Below are 18706 nucleotides of genomic sequence, written 5' to 3' on the forward strand. Positions count from 1 at the left end.
ACTAATGTTACCTTAATAAAAGAAAGAAAAAAATGATGTTAGTGCCACTTAGAAAATAAGAGCTCAAATGAAATCATACAAATATAGTTGAACTATCTAGCACTAAAAAGTGATTCTTTTTCATTTGCAAAACAGGCATAAAATAAACACTTGTCCCCATCAAAGTCCTTAATACTATTTAGAAAAGGAGGGTGGTATTCATAAAATGACAGAAGAAAATAATACTCATTTGCCACATTGATCTTTATTTTTCCATTTTTTATTTTGTTTTTAAGTCAAAGAAGAAACAGCACACTTAGAGTCTAAACAGTCTAAAGGTAGACTGTAGTGCTTAAATTGGGACCTTCACAATTAAATTATTTTTCTTCCTTTACTCAATGTATTGACAAAGAGAAGAGCATGGTATCCTAAGTAGGGCATAATCTGACTGTGCAGAGCTGACGGGGCAAGTCATGTGAGGCTCTAAATGAGCTTCTTACCTGCTCTACACTTGAGCAATTCCAAAGAGATTAGGGTCACGTTGATTAAAACATTTGTAAGAACAAATTAATATTCGAAGTGGTACCAGCTGTAGATTTCTGCTTATTTTCCAGGTCTAAAAAGTAAAGATTAAAAATAAAATTAAGGCAGTACTCAATAAATATTTTTGAAAAAAATAAATATTAACTATCTCAGAGATTTCAGAACATTAATTTCTAAAGAACACACTAAACTATTTATGCTTGATTTGCTCTTTTCCCACACACAAATAAACAAACTTAACTAGCTAAGAAGGGCATACGCAACACTAAACAAAATTCAATGATAAAAGATTATCTACACTTTTATCCAAAGATATTATTACATTGTCTAGCTATAAAGTGTTTGGGATGAAGGTGAAAAACGATACAGAATCCACACAAACCTGATTCTGATCTACAGGGATGTTAAGTTGATCAATCGGCAGAGACTAATTGAACACCTCAGTAGACATCTCAGTTTTACCTGTCTAGCATCCATTTCTCATGGAAATTAATCTTCCTAATACTCTGTTCATTGTCTGCAATGTTCATTAAGATCTTCACTGGCTGGGTTTCAGGCAAGTTGACCAATATATGACAAGTTTTTGTACTTAAAATATCTCTGATCTTAACTTCTCAATGTACAAAAAAAAGGCAGTCAAAAACCCTGTCAGCCAACTTAGTGTACATGTCCTGACCACTATATTTGAAACAATGGCATCCTCAAAGCTTACCATTTATATGTTTTATAAACAACTTTTGAAGTTGTTCATAAACAACATAGCTCTCAGAGAGAGAATCCAAAACAGAGTCACAGCTTAATTTGTTGATAATGCTACTTAGTTTTATCATAACCCACTGGGCTGTCATCATCACAATCCACAGTGAGAGATTTCATTACTGTTCTGTTCACTCTTCTACAAAAGAACTTTGAGGGCCTATTCAAAGGTTCAAGCACCTAAGCATAGTTATTAATACATCCTTGAGAGAGTAATAACCTTTCAGCTCTGGTGATAAATCAATGGGGAGCCAAAGTCATACATCATATCACATTTACATCCACCTCCAACAGTGACTATGAAGGGCTCAGAGAATTCACAGCACTATTCTAACAATAAGTATTTGGATGAAGGTGAAAAAATGGAATCTCTACAAATCTGACTTCTTTCCTAGAAGTTTACGTGATCACCCAGGAAACATTTACTGAAATTCCCAATGGGCATCTTGTTTTTGCCTGTCAGCATCCATTTCCCATCTGCCAGCACAAAAGCCCACCTTTTCCTTTAAGGAACTACCCATTCTCCAATTTAAGTGCAAATGTCATGAAAGTGAGAGGGCAACTGATCCCACCTCCCGTCTCAAGACATAGCCATGTAACTCAGGCAGAGCACATGACCCAGAACAGTCCAATAAAACCAATAATCATCAGCCCCAAAGCTTTCCCTGAATCTACTGAGAGAAGGAAGCTCTTCCTCTACAACCAGAAGGCATATTTTAGGGAGCTCTCACCTGAGAGCAAAGCCAAGACAAAGGAAAGCAGGAGGACAAATTCTTGATGAAAAATTTGGATACCTGATCCAGCATGACTAAATATTCAGCCAAACCCATCCCTGGACCTTCTTCATTACTTGAATTAGTGTTCGGTTTCTTTAACTTGCAACCAAGAGTTCTGAAAAATTACAAGCAACCAAAAACCTGCACCCCGTTAGACAAAGTGGCAAAGATACAAAGATATATAACAAACAATTCCTGCCTATAAGAATCTTTCAGCATCTAGTTGGAAAGATAAGACATAAACACAAAAAATAACTAGAAACATAAGGCTCAACACAATGATAGGTTCTATATGAGTACAGAGAAAGGAGATACCACCACAGACTGCATATTAAGCAAGACTTTACAATATAACAAAATGGTGAACAAGATGTTGAGGGATGTCCAGGATGTGGCTACCTGGCAAAGGTACAAAAGGACATTTAGAAAAGGTGAACTATGAGAGCAGTAATTCAAGAATGTGCATTTTGTAACTGGGGAAAAAATACAGTATAAACAGTAAATGGATCATAAAATGTTGAGTCATGGGATATCAACAATAAATATATTAGTCCAGGGACAAAAAGAATTCATAAGTAGTTGTCCAATGATAGACACATTATGTATAATATTTCAGATCTACTTTATATAAGATCATATTGATTAATTAGATTATAATGGCTTAATGTTAAAATTGTGCTTGAAGAACTAGTGACAAAAGCCAAAACCTAAATGTGGCCTTTTCCCTTTCTGTATACATAGAAGATAACCCTCTCATCCAACAAGCTATTCTTGTCCACTACTGTAATACATCTCATCTAGAACTAAAGGGCTATAAAAATAAACCATGCTACATGAACTTCACTCAACTTCTGTTTAAGAAACTAGGACAGAGGCGGTAAAAGACAAACATACACCAAGGAAGTAAACGTGGCCATACAGCTATCGCATTTGCTTTGTCCAGTTTCTCCATGAGGTGAAAAGTTTATAATAGAAATTATTAAAGGCATTTTCTATTTCCACTGTGGTTTTAACTATTTTCCCTTGGGTCATTAAGAAATTGTATGGGCAGAGTTTCCTTTGGCTCTTGTTGCAAGCAGGAATGCAAAATGTCTGTGTCCCTCATTCCCCTATTTGGGGGTATTACTGTTTAGTTAATTAGAATACAATGTTGTATTAATTTTTTTTTTTTAATTTGTGGTACCAATCTGTATTTATAGTTGTCACATTCATGGTGATCTATGTATAGGTTTAAACATTTTGACTGCTTCAAGTAGTCATTCACCAGTTACATTAATATTTTTTGAAACATCTTTATTGGAGTATAATTGCTTTACAATGTTGCGTTAGTTCCTGCTGTACAACAAATGAATCAGCTACATGTATACATATATCCCCATATCTCCACCCTCTTGCACCTCTCTCCCACCCTCCCTATCCCACTCCTCTAGGTGGTCACAAAGTACCGAGCTGAATTCTCTGTGCTATGCGGCTGCTTCCCACTAGCTATCTATTTTACATTTGGTAGCGTATATATGTCAATGCTACTCTCTCACTTCGTCCCAGCTTACCCTTCCTCCTCCCCATGTCCTCAAGTTCATTCTCTACAACTGTGTCTTTATTCCTGTCCTGCCCCTAGGTTCTTCAGAACCATTTTTTTTTTTTTTTTTTTTTTTAGATTCCATATATATGTGTTAGCATATTGTACCTGTTTTCTCTTTCTGACTTACTTCACTCTGTATGACAGACTCTAGGTCCATCCACCTCACTACAAATAACTCAATTTCATTTCTTTTTATAGCTGAGTAATACTCCATTGTATATATGTGCTCAATTTCTTTATCCATTCATCTGTTGATGGACACTTAGGTTGCTTCCATATCCTGGCGATTGTAAACAGTGCTGCAATGAACATTGTGGTACATGACTCTTTTTGAATTATCGTTTTCTCAGGGTATATGCCCAATAGTGGGATTGCTGGGTCGTATGGTAGCTCTATTTTTAGTTTTTTCAGGAACCTCCATACTGTTCTCCATAGTGGCTGTATCAATTTACATTCCCTCCAACAGTGCAAGAGGGTTCCCTTTTCTCCACACCCTCTACAGCATTTATTGTTTGTAGATTTTTTTGATGATGGCCATTCTGACCGGTGTGAGATGATACCTCATTGTAGTTTTGATTTGCGTTTCTCTAATGATTAGTGATGCTGAGCATCAGTTCATGTGTTTGTTGGCAATCTGTATATCTTCTTTGGAGAAATGTCTATTTAGGTCTTCTGCCCATTTTTGGATTGGGTTGTTTGTTTTTCTGATATTGAGATACATGGGCTGCTTGTAAATTTTGGAGGTTAATCCTTTGTCAGTTGCTTCATTTGCAAATATTTTCTCCCATTCTGAGGGTTGTCTTTTCGTCTTGTTTAAGGTTTCCTTTGCTGTGCAAAAGCTTTTAAGTTTCATTAGCTCCCATTTGTTTATTTTTGTTTTTATTTCCGTTTCTCTAGGAGGTGGGTCAAAAAGGTTCTTGCTGTGATTTATGTCATAGAGTGTTCTGCCTATGTTTTCCTCTATGAGTTTTGTAATGTCTGGTCTTACATTTAGGTCTTTAATCCATTTTGAGATTATATTTATATATGGTGTTAGGGAATGTTCTAATTTCATTCTTTTACATGTAGCTGTCCAGTTTTCCCAGCACCACTTATTGAAGAGGCTGTCATTTCTCCACTGTATATGCTTGCCTCCTTTGTCAAAGATAAGGTGACCATATGTGTGTGGGTTTATCTCTGGGTTTTCTATCCTGTTCCATTGATCTATATTTCTGTTTTTGTGCCAATACCATACTGTCTTGATTACTGTAGCTTTGCAGTATAGTCTGAAGTCTGTGAGCCTGATTCCTCCAGGTCCGTTTTTCTTTCTCAAGATTGCTTTGGCTATTCAGGGTCTTTTTTGTTTCCATAAAAATTGTGAAATGTTTTTATCTAGTTCTGTGAAAAATGCCATTGGTTGTTTGATAGGGATTGCACTGAATCTGTAGAATGCTTTGGGTAGTGTAGTCATTTTCACAATGTTGATTCTTCCAATCCAAGAACATGGTATATCTCTCCATCTGTTTGTATCATCTTTAATTTCTTTCATCAGTGCCTTATAGTTTTCTGCATACAGGTCTTTTGCCTCCTTACGTAGGTTTATTCCCAGATATTTTATTCTTCTTGTTGCAATGGTAAATGGGAGTGTTTCCTTAATTTCTCTTTCAGATTTTTCGTCATTAGTGTATAGGAATGCATGAGATTTCTGTGCAGTAATATTGTATCCTGCTACTTTATCAAATTCATTGATTAGTCTTATTAGTTTTCTGGTAGAAACTTTAGGAATCTCTGCGTATGGTATCATGCCATCTGCAAACAGTGACAGTTTTACTTCTTTTTTTCTGATTTGGATTCCTTTTATTTCTTTTTCTTCTCTTATTGCCATGGCTAAAACTTCCAAAGCTCTGTTGAATAATAGTGGTGAGAGTGGGCAACCTTGTCTTGTTCCTGATCTTAGAGGAAATGATTACAGTTTTTCACCATTGAGAATGATGTTGGCTGGGAACATATTTTACCAAAGGCCATTATCAGCTTTGTATTGAATAGGAAACTTTGCATGTGATTATTCTCTAACTTAATAATTACTATTTCTGATACACTATCTCTCATGGTTATTAATTGTTTCCTGGAAATTTTACTAAGAAAAATGGACTCATCATAATTCCTTGGTGACATAGTTTTCCATCTAGAGTCATCAAACTCAATAATGTTATATGAGAAAAGAACATCTCTAATACCTTATCTCTTGATACCCATTTAAGTTTCTATTTCCATTTGTGGCATCATCTCCAGTATAACATATATTTCTACCAGTATAAAATATGTTCATTTGAAATAAGCTTTTACAAAGGAATTACAACACATACTCTTATAGTAGACATGTCTTCAGAAACCTCAATTAATAAAACCTCACAACTCTGTTAAAAATAATTACTGCTTTGGTCATTGTTTACAGTTAGAAATTGAAACACTAAAAGACCCTTTCTGTCAAGCCAAAGTCAGAGAAGAGGCAAAGGAGTTGGTCTATCATTAGACATGCTTTTATATCTTTTTACCAAAAGTTTTAAAATGTGAAATGCTATATAAAGTCTAAGTTTCACTCTTTACTCTTCACAGTGAAATGCATTATTTCCTGAAACAAATAAACATATGATTATAATCCTCTTGCTATTTTATGGAAAAGTAGTCTTGTGCTTTAAGTTTGAATATGCATGTTTACTAAATTTTATATTTGTTGAATAGTGGAATTGAGAGATGTTTTTAAAATATTCCTAAGTGATAATCACTACCATATTTTAAACTTTGAGAAGTCAAAAATTATCAAAATATATATTTATATCATACAATATAAAGTAAAGCTTTGGATAAGGTTTCAATATTACATGAAGCACAAGGAATAGGAAATAAGTGATAGATGGTTTCCTGTTTTCTCAAAAAATGTTATAATGGTAGGCAGGATAAAGGCTCCCCAAAGATGTCTAGGTCCTGTGACTACATATGTTACCTTACCTGGAAAAAGTTAATCACACTTTGCAGGTGTGATTGATATCAGGATTTTTTTTTTTTTTTTAACTTAAGGATCTTGAGATTGGGAGGTTAGCCTGAATTATCCAGCTGGACCCAATTTCATCACAAAGATCATTAAAAGTGCAAGAGGGAGGCAGAAGAGAAGGTCCAAGGCATGGGGTCTGAGAAGAACTAGATCTGCCAATGCTGGCTTTGAGTATGGAGGAAGGAGATCATGAGCCAAGGAATGTGGGTAGCCTCTAAAAGCTGGAAAGAGTAAGAAAATGGATTCTCCCCTGGAGTCTCCAGAAAGGAATGTAGTCCTGTTGACACTTTGATTTGAGCTCAGTAAGACTCATATTGGATTTCTGACCTACTAAACTATAAGATAATAAATTTTGTTGTTAAGACTCCAAGATTATAGAAATTTGTTACAGCAGCAATAGAAATCTAATACTAGCATCATGTTCCAAATTAGCAGGACCAAGAAAGGCATGACTATGAGAGCCCCTCTCCCCATTTTGGAATCAAGGCACGCTGGAGCTAGAAGAGACTTTGGTCTAATCACTTCATTGTCCAGATGAGGAAACTGGTCCAGATATAATGAGAAGTAAGGTGACTTACCTTAGATCTCATAGTTCGAGGCAGAGACATGACTAGAATATAATTTCACTAAATTCTAGATCATTTTTAGTCATAGTATGCTTCCCAGCTTCTTTCACCAATGTAGTGTTTTGATTATAGTTTAATAATAATTTGCAGAACTGTTTGGAAGAATGAACAGTTATTGGAAAGTGCACATATTTTCAAATAAAGCATAGAAGAAGCATATTGCTTTGCTGTTCTGGTCTGTCTCCAACTGATGGCTAAACATATTCACTTGAATTATCCAACCATCAATTGAAACTCAACAAGTCTAAAATGAAACTTGAGTTCCTGCCTCCCAAATCAGCTCTATCTGGAATCTTCTGGTTTTCTCCCTCAGACCCTCTGAGGTTTCCCACATTCAATCAATCGCCAAGTTCTGCCATCCTTCCTCCCTCATGGTGCTTCCTTTCCTTGCATTTCTACTGCTACCCCTTATACCCCACTAGGCAAGCACTCTAACAGGTCTCTGTTCCTCAGTTTCTCTTCTCTTCAAACTCCAATTAACCCAGCACAGCACTGCCAAATGATTCCTTCTAAGGTACATCTTTTTTTTTTGTATCATTGACTTGTCCCCACACATTCAGGAGGACTCCATTTCCAAACAGGATCAAGTTCAAACTCTTTATTCTATCCTTTGACAGATTCATAGAATTTGACCCTAATTTTTTTTTATGTCTTTCTCCCACTCCCAGCCACAAACCAACTTAATTGATTTACTTCCTTATGAACATGACTCATTCTCCAAATTGTTCTCTTCTCCTAAAATATCTTCTCAGCTTCCTTCTCCATGTATTTGAATTCTATCTATGCCAAGGCCCTGTACAAGTTCCAGCATCTGCCTGGGCAATTCCTAGGCCTGACAACCTACAGTGATCTCAACTTACACTTTGAAGCCCTAAAGCAATTGGTCTCATTTAACATTTTGTTTTTATAACTAGTGTCTTTTACATCTTTACAGAGTTTAAACTCTTAGATTTTAACCATTGGGACAAACTAGGTTCCCTGCTTATTTGCATTGTACTTAGCACCCAGAGTTCCCTGCTTTAAACAGGTTCTCAAATATTTATGGAATGACTGAAAGTAATTTTTAAAATACAAGATGAACATTCAGAATGACAACTCCTCTATTCCATCAGTGATAAGCGCCAGCAATGAGCACTCCTCTAAAGTTAACTGCTCCATTTAGGAAGTGCAGCCATACATTCAGGATTGCCTAGGACAGTCCTGGCTTCCTGCTGATTTTCCAGTTATTAATAATGTTGCCCACCTTCACTCTCAAAAGGCTCTTGGCTTAGATGATACATTATATATGGTCATTCCACCCTTAGGGTAGTTTGGACTGTAGTAAGGGCAGAAACCAGAAAGAAAATCCTGCTCATGTTCCAGCCACCCATCCAGCTATGCAGCATTCACTCCACTACAGAGTGATCCTGCTCTTCATCACCATCTTAGCATAATCAGTGTCCTTTGAATTTCACGTGGGAGGTTCAAACATTTTGGTTATGCACAGCTTCAGATAAATGTGCTGCAGTGAATACAACTTAAGATTCTTTAGCAGAAAAAAAGAAATCATGTATACTGAATGCAACTGTTAACTCTACCTAGCAGTTTAAGAACAAAAGGGAGAGTTCCCTAAAGGGAAAGGGCAATTCAATGAATTCCCAGAGAAGTAGAAGCAATCAAGAGACAGTGTGCGAGATCATTTATACTCTAATTGTTTTGCTGTTTTCTGAATAAAATGATAAGAATCATTCATGCCATTTCAATTTTCTGAACAATAAATACACATTATTTTCATGATTGTTTAGAATTAGAAATGTGATGCCTTCTGATGCTCTAAGTGTCCAATTTACATTAAATTAACTAACCATTGCATGTTTTAAGACCTACATTTATTTTCACAGTTGACTGGTTGAAATGATCAGTTTCATAAATGAATGTCAGTGGTATATAAACAGTAATAACTTTTTATTGCAAAGTAAGGTTTTGCTGTGTAAGTAGTGAGTAAACTTATTAAATGTAATCTTTGTTTCATTACTGACAGCTTGTCTTTAGACAGCTTGTCTAAAAACAGGAATTAAGGCTGCAATTTTTCATTTATTTTCATAAAGTAGATCAGCTTTTTCACTCATTTGTAGTGAAACCTACTCAATCTAATCTCTTTTGAATGAAGTTTTAATTACATTACATCATTCAACACAGGGCTGAGAGTTCATGTTCCATACTGTTTCCTCCTCAACTCTTCAACTTTAAAGGCATCTAGGGAAATGTTATGTTCAACTAGTGTAACTATGGGAAATGAAAATATCAAATGCATATATTGGGCACTGGATCACCCAAGTATTTGGAAAGAATTTTGAGACTATTTAGTAACCTCTAAGTCACTGGTTCAATTATGACCCAAGTTGGTAGTAACTAAAAAGGATAAATTTTTGTTGCTGTTTTGAAGCATTATATCATTAGTAGTTAACACTTAAATATCAATTACATTGAAATTATTGACAATTCTATAATTGCTAAGGACTAACTGAATGGCAAGGGCTATAACATTTGAAAAAAACAAAAGCATCTGAATGAATTATGGTAAAAGTTAATATTTGAGATTGTGTAAAATTTTTCATCAACTATTTCCAATCCTCTTCTCACTAATTCATAAGATAAGCATGGCATAATTTCACATTCACCTGAAAAGAAGCAATTACAATTGGATATTTGGTTGTTTCTAGCCTTTTATATCAAGAACAAAGGCCCATTTGTCATCATGTCTCCCTTCTTCAACTGTGCCCACAGATAACAAACCCATCAGAGACAGAACATTCTGTAAAGCACAACAGGGTAACTAGATGTTGGCATTATCAAATTGGGTTCTTCCTTCATGCTAAAATCTAAAGGTTAGCATCCTGAAAAGACAGTAAAAAGCTGAATTTTTTTTAACAGAAAGGGAGGCTTCTAGGCAAACTAGTCTTTGTATACTCTCCCTTTACTTGAATAGAAAAATAACATAAAATCCTAAATGTATGCAAAAGCAACTTTTTAATAACACGGTTAATCTGATTATCATCCCTATGTATTTTGTGTATGTTCTCACTCTAGAAACAGGGAACTAAACAACTCCATTAAAATAATGTTTCACAGAAACAGACTCACAGACATGGAGAACAGACTTGTGGTTGCCAAGGGGGGTGGGGGCAACGGATAGACTGGTAGTTTGGGATTAGCAGATGTAAACTATTATATATAGAATGGATAAACAACAAGATCCTACTGTATAGCATAGGGAACTATATTAAATATCCTGTGATAAACCATAACAGAAAAGAATATGAAAAAGAAAAAAGAAATATACATATATATATATAACTGACTCACTTCACTGTACAGAAGAAATTAACACAGTATTGCAAATCAACTATACTTCAATAAAATAAGTTAATTAATTAAAAATAATGTTTTGATTGCCAAGCATCTAGTAATATATATTCCAATCTAAATTTTTATCCAATTGTTAGCCATTTTAAAATATGCTTACATTTATTTAGCATAATTTATAAATTCATACTATACACTTGTTCTAATTGTAATTCCATTGTCATATACTTTTTTCACTACATATACTTACTGTTACTTGTTTAACTTTTTCAATTATTTTAAAGGTTAGAATCAGTGATTGTTTCACAGCAATTTTCCTTTAAAAATTTTTCTTCTCACCAATTTTCCGACACTTCCACGTACTCTGCCTGTCAACTTACCTAGGAATATAACTATATTTTGAGCTATTTTCTCTTTGTACACTGAAGATATTATGCTATCTTTTTTCTGGAATCTGCTTTCAGTTCATTGTCATTTCTTTGTAGGTGATCTATTTTCTTAAAATTTTACCTTTAGCTCTAAATAGCTTCCCTTTTGTAGTGTACATTTTTACCGAAATGTGTCTAGGTATGGATTTATTCTTATTCTACTTGGCACTCAGTGTGCTTTTTCAATGTGAGGGATCATGTCTTTCTTCAATATTTTAATATTTTATTCCATTAATAAGAATTTACACCCAGGTCTCTGTTTCTTTTTTTTTAATTGAAGTATAGTTGATTTACAATGTTGTGTTAGTTTCAGGTATACAACAAAGTGATTCAGTTATACAAACATAAATGTCCATCTTTTCAGATTCTTTTCCCTTATAGGTTATTACAAAATATTGAGTAAAGGTCCCTGTGCTATATAGTAGGTCTTTGTTGGTTATCTATTTTATATAGAGTAGTGTGTATATGTTAATCCCAAACTCCTAATTTATCCCTCCCCTCACCCCCTATCCCCTTTGGAAATGATAAGTTTGTTTTCTATGTCTGTGGGTCTGTTTCTGTTCTGTATATAAGTTCATTTGTATAATTGTTTTTTAGATCCCACATATAAGCAATATCACATGATATTTGTCTTTCTCTGGCTTACTTCACATAGTATGATAATCTCTAGGTCCATCCATGTAGCTGCAAATGGCATTATTTCATTCTTTTTTATGGCTGAGTAATATTCCATTGTATGAACATACCACATCTTCTTTATCCATTCATCTGTCAATGGATATTTAGGTTGCTTCCATGTTTTGGCTATTGTTAATAGTGCTGCAATAGATGCAAAAATACTCAACAAAATACTAGCAAACCGAATCCAACAATATATTAAAAGGATCCTACACCATGATCAAGTGGGATTTATCCCCAGGATGCAAGGATTTTTCAACATCTGCAAATCAGTAAGTGTGATATATCACATTAACAAATTGAAGAATAAAAAACATTTGATCATCTCAATAGATGCCGGAAAAGCTTTTGATAGAATTCAACATCCATTTATGATAAAAAAAAAAATACTCTCAAGAAAGTGAGAATAGAGAGAACATAATAAAGTCCATATATGACAAACCCACAGCTAACATTATACTCAGTGGTGAAAAGCTGAAAGCATGTCATCTAAGATCAGGAAGAAGACAAGGATGTCCACTCTCACCACTTTTATTCGACATAGTTTTGGAAGTTCTAGCCATGGCAATCAAAGAAGAAAAAGAAATAAAAGGAATCCAAATTGGCAAACAAAAAGTAAAACTGTCACTATTTGCAGGTGACATGATACTATACATAGAAAATCCTAAAGATGCTACCAGAAAACTACTAGAGCTCATCAATGAATTTGGTAAAGTTGCAGGATACAAAATTAATACACAGGAATCTCCTGCATTCCTATACACTAACAACGAAAGACCAGAAATAAAATTCAAGGAAACAACATTTACCGTCACATCAAATAGAATAAAATACCTAGGCATAAACCTACCTAAGGAAGCAAAAGATCTGAACTCCAGAAACTATAACACACTGAAGAAAGAAATCAAAGATGACACAAACAGATGGAAAGATATACCATGTTCTTGGATTGGAAGAATCAGTATTGTCAAAATGACCATTGTATCCAAGGCAATGTACAGATTCAATGCAATCCCCATCAAATCACCAATGGCATTTTTTATGGAACTAGAACAAAAATATTTTAAATTTGTATGGAAACACAAAAGACTGTGAATAGCCAAAGCAATCTTGAGAAAGAAAAATGGAACTGGAGGATTCAGGTTTCCTGACTTTAGACTATACTACAAAGCTACAGTAATCAAAACAGTATGGTACTGGCACAAAAACAGAAATATAGATCAAGGGAACAGGACAGAAAGCCCAGAGATAAACCCACACACCTATGGTCAATTAATCTATGACAAAGGAGGCAAGAATACACAATGGAGAAAAGACAGCCTCTTCAATAAGTGGTGCTGGGAAAACTGGACAGCTACATGTAAAGGAATGAAATTAGAACATTCCCTAATACCACACACAAAAATAAGCTCAAAATGTATTAAAGACCTAAATGTAAGACCAGATGATATAAAACTCCTAGATGAAAACACAGGAAAAACACTCTTTGACATAAATCACAGCAATATCTTTTTGGATACTTCCCCTAGAGTAACTGAAATAAAAACAAAAAATAAACAAATGGGATCTAATTAAACTTAAAAGCTTTTGCACAACAAAGGAAACCACACACAAAATGAAAAGACAACCTACAGAATCTTTGGGGGTTTTTTAACCATTATGTTTTTAACTCATGCTATATTCTTATGCCACTGTGTTGCAGTTCTTATAATGCACTCAGACATATTTAATTGATTAAAATGTATTCTTACTTTCCTTTTAATTTTTAAAATGAAATTATGTAGATACAAAATCTCTTTATTCTCCTATTCTTTCTTCCATCCTTATTGTTTCTTCAGTGATGACTAATGTTAAGCTGTGCACACACTTGTGTGTGTGTGTGTGTGGGTGAAATCCTGAAGGAAAATTCTTCCATTTATCTGGCCTGAATACCAGTCATTCTATGTTCCACTCCACAAGCCAAGAGAAGAAAAGCCTCATATCTCTTTCACATGATAGTCTTTTAAACATAAGAAGGCAACTGTTTGAATAATTGTATTGATATCACCATCAATCAATGAATTTATTTACACTTTCTCTTATGGTTCAAAATAAAAATGTGCATGCAATCTACAGTGCAGCAAAAAGTGACCTGAAGGTGGTATCAGGAGGTGTAAACTAAAGTTCTAATTCTGTTATTTCATAGATTTGAAATTTGTGAAGAAACTACTTAACTAACTTAGTTGCCTCACCTGTGAATGGAGACAATGAAAACTAAGTCACAAAGTTAATAAAGAGGACCGGGACTCACATTATTCAAATGTCACCTTCTCAGGGAAGTTTCTCTTAAGCCTCCTGCTATAGGCTGAACGTTTGTGTCCCCCACAAAATTCCTGTATTGAAATCGTCATGACTAATGTATTAGGAGTTGGGGCCTTTGGATCCAGCAGAAGAAAAAGTAAAAATAATCCTATTTCTTGCACATCTGTCTTTGATAGCTTTAAAATTTGTGGGCACTCTTCCTGGTTTTGCCCCTCCCCCACTGATTGCATTTTCTTATTCTCCTTTGCTGACTCCTGCTTCTGCCTACCCTTTAAATACTGTTGTCCTCAAGGGTTCTGTCCTTCTGGCCTTCTCACTTCACTGTGTAAATTTCCTCAGGCAATCTTCATTCCCATGGCTTCAAGCGTCACACTTACATAAACAATCTTTTAATCCACATCACCAGCTCCAACCGGGGTGGGATAGGGAGGGTGGGAGGGAGGGAGATGCAAGAGGGAAGAGATATGGGAACATATGCATATGTATAATTGATTCACTTTGTTATAAAGCAGAAACTAACACACCATTATAAAGCAATTATACTCCAATAAAGATGTTAAAAGAAAAAAACAAAACAAAAAAAACCAAACAAAGCCTCATCTTGCTACTCCACTGCTTCGACAACTATACGTAGCTGAATTGTATCCTCCCCAAAATTCATATGTTGTAGTCCTAACCCCCAGCACTTCGAAATGTGACTGTGCTTGGAGATAGTCTTTAAAATGGCAATTAAGTTAAGATGATGTCATTAGGGTGGGCCCTAATTCAATATGACTGCTTTACTTACAAGAAGAGGAAATTTGGACACACATCTGTAGAGAAGGAAGATAATATGAAGACACAGGGAGAAGACAGCCATCAACAAGCCAAGGAGAGAGACCACAGAAGAAACAAAATCTTCTGACACCTTGGTCTTGAACTTCTAGCTTCCAGAATTGTAAGAAAATAAATTTCTATTGTTTAAGCTACTCAGTCTATGGTACTTTGTTATGAGAGCTGTAACAAGCTAATATAGTAGCTTTTGAAATTAAGTTCAAACTTTACATACAAGAGCCATCCTGATCTCATACCTCTCTCTAACCTCATCTCCCATACTTCACACTCAGTGAGTTCCCTGTACTCACTGTACAATTTATTTGCACAATATTACCTTTGAACAGGCAGTTCCTGCACCTAAATTGCCTTTCCACTGGTTCTTTATCTATACTGATGCCTCCCTATCATTCAAAGCACATTTACAAGCAATGCCTATTAAAATAATTTTAATGTGTATTAGATATTCTCCAAGTACCAAGCACAATCACTGTGCTAGGACTCAGGGATACACCAGAGAATGTTCCCATTTAATTGAGATCCCTTCTTCTCATGCACCCTGTGCACACCTCTATCACAATACCTATCACAAGAATATAATCATTCTTTCTTGTCTAAAGGTATTGATTTTTAAAAATACCCTTATCAAGTAGCTACTATGTACTACCTTTATTAAGCACCTGCTGTACTAAGCATTGTCTACCGCATGTCTCACTCATAACAGCCCTGTGAGAGAGGTACTATTTTTATCCTGATTTTAGAGATGAAAACTTAGCCTCAAAGAAGAAATTAAGGTGACACAGGTAGTAAATGGTAGGCCTGGTCATCAAGCCCAATTTGTCAGATTTCAATTACCTTACTATATCACTTCTCCTAGGAATATGTAAGTTCCTGGAGGGCCAGAGCTATTATAACATTGCAATTACTCTACTTGAAATGAGACTAGCAGCTCATCAGATGATTTTGACTGGGAATCTATCAGAGCAAGAACATCTTTCCCAAGAAAGATATTCATTGGGAAAAAATGAACATGGCAAGTTGTGGAAGGTGTTCATGTCATAGCCAGTGAAAAGTAGAGTGTTTTGGAAACTTTTGCCAAATAATATGACATGTGTTATACTCATTAGTGTAATAATCTACTCCAGAATATAGATTGAAATATAACAATCTATTCCAGATGGTGATGTGAATAATTCACAGATAGGTTACATAAGCAATCAAGATTACAGATGTATTCCTATCTTGAGAATGAACATACACTTCAATTTTCATTTTTCCACTAATGGTCTCTCTTTTCTCTTGGTGTTTAATGTCCAGCTGGTTTGACTTTTAAATTTCTCCTCAACCATTATTTCACCTTGACATTATCCCTCATTGGTAACAGCTCTGCCAGATTTTTCTCTACAATACATTTGATGTAACATATTAATAACCTAATAGAACACAGGAGCTGGTATTAAAATCCAGTTCTTGGGCTTCCCTGGTAGTGCAGTGGATAAGAATCTGCCTGCCAATGCAGGGGACATGGGTTTGATCCCTGGTCTGGGAAGATCCAACATGTCATGGAGCAACTAAGCCCATGTGCCACAACTACTGAGCCTGCGCTCTAGAGCCCATGAGCCACAACTACTGAGCCTGCACATCACAACTACTGAAGCCTCCATGCCTAGAACCCATGCTCTGCAGCAAGAGAAGCCACCACAATGAGAAGCCTGTGCACTTCAATGAAGACTAGCCCCCACTCGCCACAACTAGTAAAAGCCCATGTGCAGCAATGAAGACCCAAGACAGCCAAAAATAAATAAATAAAAGAAAAATAAAAGAAAAAAAATTAAAAGAATTTTTTAAAAAATCCAGTTCTTGTGATTCATCAGTCATTCTTAGAAATAAAATATGTACCAGGCACTCTGTTAAGCTCTCTCTATATAATGGGTGCCCATTCTAAACACTCCTATTCAACATACTACTTGAAATCCTAACCAGAACAGTCAGGCTAAAAAATAAAATAAAAGGCATCCAAACAGAAAAGAAAGAAGTAAAACTATCTTTGTTTGCAGATGATATGATCTTATATATAGAAAATCCTAAAGACTCCTCCAAAAAACTGTTAGAACTAATCAACAAATTCAGTAAATTTGCAGGATACAAAATCAACATACAGAAAGTAGTTGCATTTCCATACACTAACAACAAAATATATGAAAAATAAATAAAGAAAACAATCCCATTCACAGTAGCATCAAAAACAATAAAGTTCTTGGAATAAATTTGAGGAGTAAACAAATCTGTACGTGGAAAACTACAAGACTTTGGAGAAAGAAATTGTTAGACACAAACAAATGGAAAGATATCCCATGTTCATGGATCAGAAGAATTAATATTGTCAAAATGTCCATATTATCCAAAGCTGTCTATAGATTCAATGCAATCCATATCAAAATTCCAATGACATTTTTCAAAATTTCCAATGATATTTTCAAAAATAGAAAATATAATCCTAAAATTTATATGGAGCCACAAAAGACCCCAAATAGCCAAAACAACCCTGAGAAAGAAGAACAAAGCTGGACATATCATACTTCCTGACTTCAAACTATACTACAAAGCTACAGTAATCAAAACAGTACAGTATTGACATTAAAATAGACACATAGACCCATGGAACAAAATTGAGAGTCCAAAAATAAACCTCTGCATATAAGGTCAACTAATATTTTACAAGGGAGCCAAGAATACACAATGAAGAAAGAATACTCTCTTCAATAAATGGGTTGGGAAAATTGGATAACTACATGCAGAAGAATGAAATCAGAGCCCTATCTTACACCATTCACCAAAAAGAATTTGAAATGAATTATAGGCTCAAATTTAAGGACTGAAACCATAAAAGCCCTAGATGAAAATATAGGGGAAATAACTCCTTGACATTGGTCTCAACAGTGATTTCCTGGATATGACAGCAAAAGTACGAGCAAAAGAAGCAAACATAAGTAAGCAGGATTAAGCCAAACTACAAAGTTTCTGCACAGCAAAAGAAACTCAACAAAATTAAAAAGTAACCAATGGAATGGGAGAAAGTATTTGCAAATTATATACTTAATAAGGGGTTAATATCAAAATATAATAAGAACTCACACAACTCAATAGCAAAAAATCTAACAACCCAATTTAAAAATAGGCAGAGGAACTGAATAGACATTTCTCCAAAGAAGACATACAAATGGACAACAGGTATGTGAAAAGGTATGCAATATCACTAATCATCAGGGAAACGCAAATCCAAACCATGATGAGGTATCACTTCACGCCAGCTAGAATGGTTATCATCAAAAAGACAGGAGATAACAAGTGTTGACGAGGATGGAGAAAAGGGAACCCTGGTTCACTGTTGGTGGAAATGCAAATTTGTACAGCTACTATGGAAAACAGTATGCAGGTCCCACAAAAAATTAAAAATAGAACTATCATATGATCCAGCAATCCCACTTCTTATTATATAGCCAAAGAAACTGAAATCGGGATTTAGTAGACATATCTTCACTCTCATGTTCACTGCAGAATTACTCACAATAGCCAAGATATAGAAACAACCTAAGTGTCTGTTAACAGATGATGAATGGATAAAGAATATGTGGTATATATATATATATATATATAAAATACAATTGAATATTATTCAGCCAAGGAAAATAAGGAAATCCTGCCATTTATGACAACTTGGATGGACACTGAGGGAATTATACTAAGTGAAATAAATCAGACAGAGAAAGATAAACACTGCACAATAACACATATGTGGAATCTAAAAAAGACAAACTTAGAAAAATAGTAAAGTGGTAGTTACCAGG

General features: G+C 35.0%; 1 protein-coding gene across 2 annotated transcripts in view; it reads right to left on the reverse strand.

Moving 5' to 3' along the window:
• Positions 1–484: 484 nt before the first annotated feature.
• The window catches only part of LRRC69 (leucine rich repeat containing 69), a 98349-nt gene continuing 80127 nt past the window's right edge, over positions 485–18706 (reverse strand). For both annotated transcript variants that reach the window (XM_059902294.1, XM_059902293.1), the window contains one exon: positions 485–595. In XM_059902294.1, coding sequence (XP_059758277.1) covers positions 485–595 — 111 coding nt within the window. The remainder of the gene's footprint in view (positions 596–18706) is intronic.

Source organism: Balaenoptera ricei, chromosome 17, assembly GCF_028023285.1.
Source record: "Balaenoptera ricei isolate mBalRic1 chromosome 17, mBalRic1.hap2, whole genome shotgun sequence".
Lineage (NCBI taxonomy): Eukaryota > Metazoa > Chordata > Mammalia > Artiodactyla > Balaenopteridae > Balaenoptera > Balaenoptera ricei.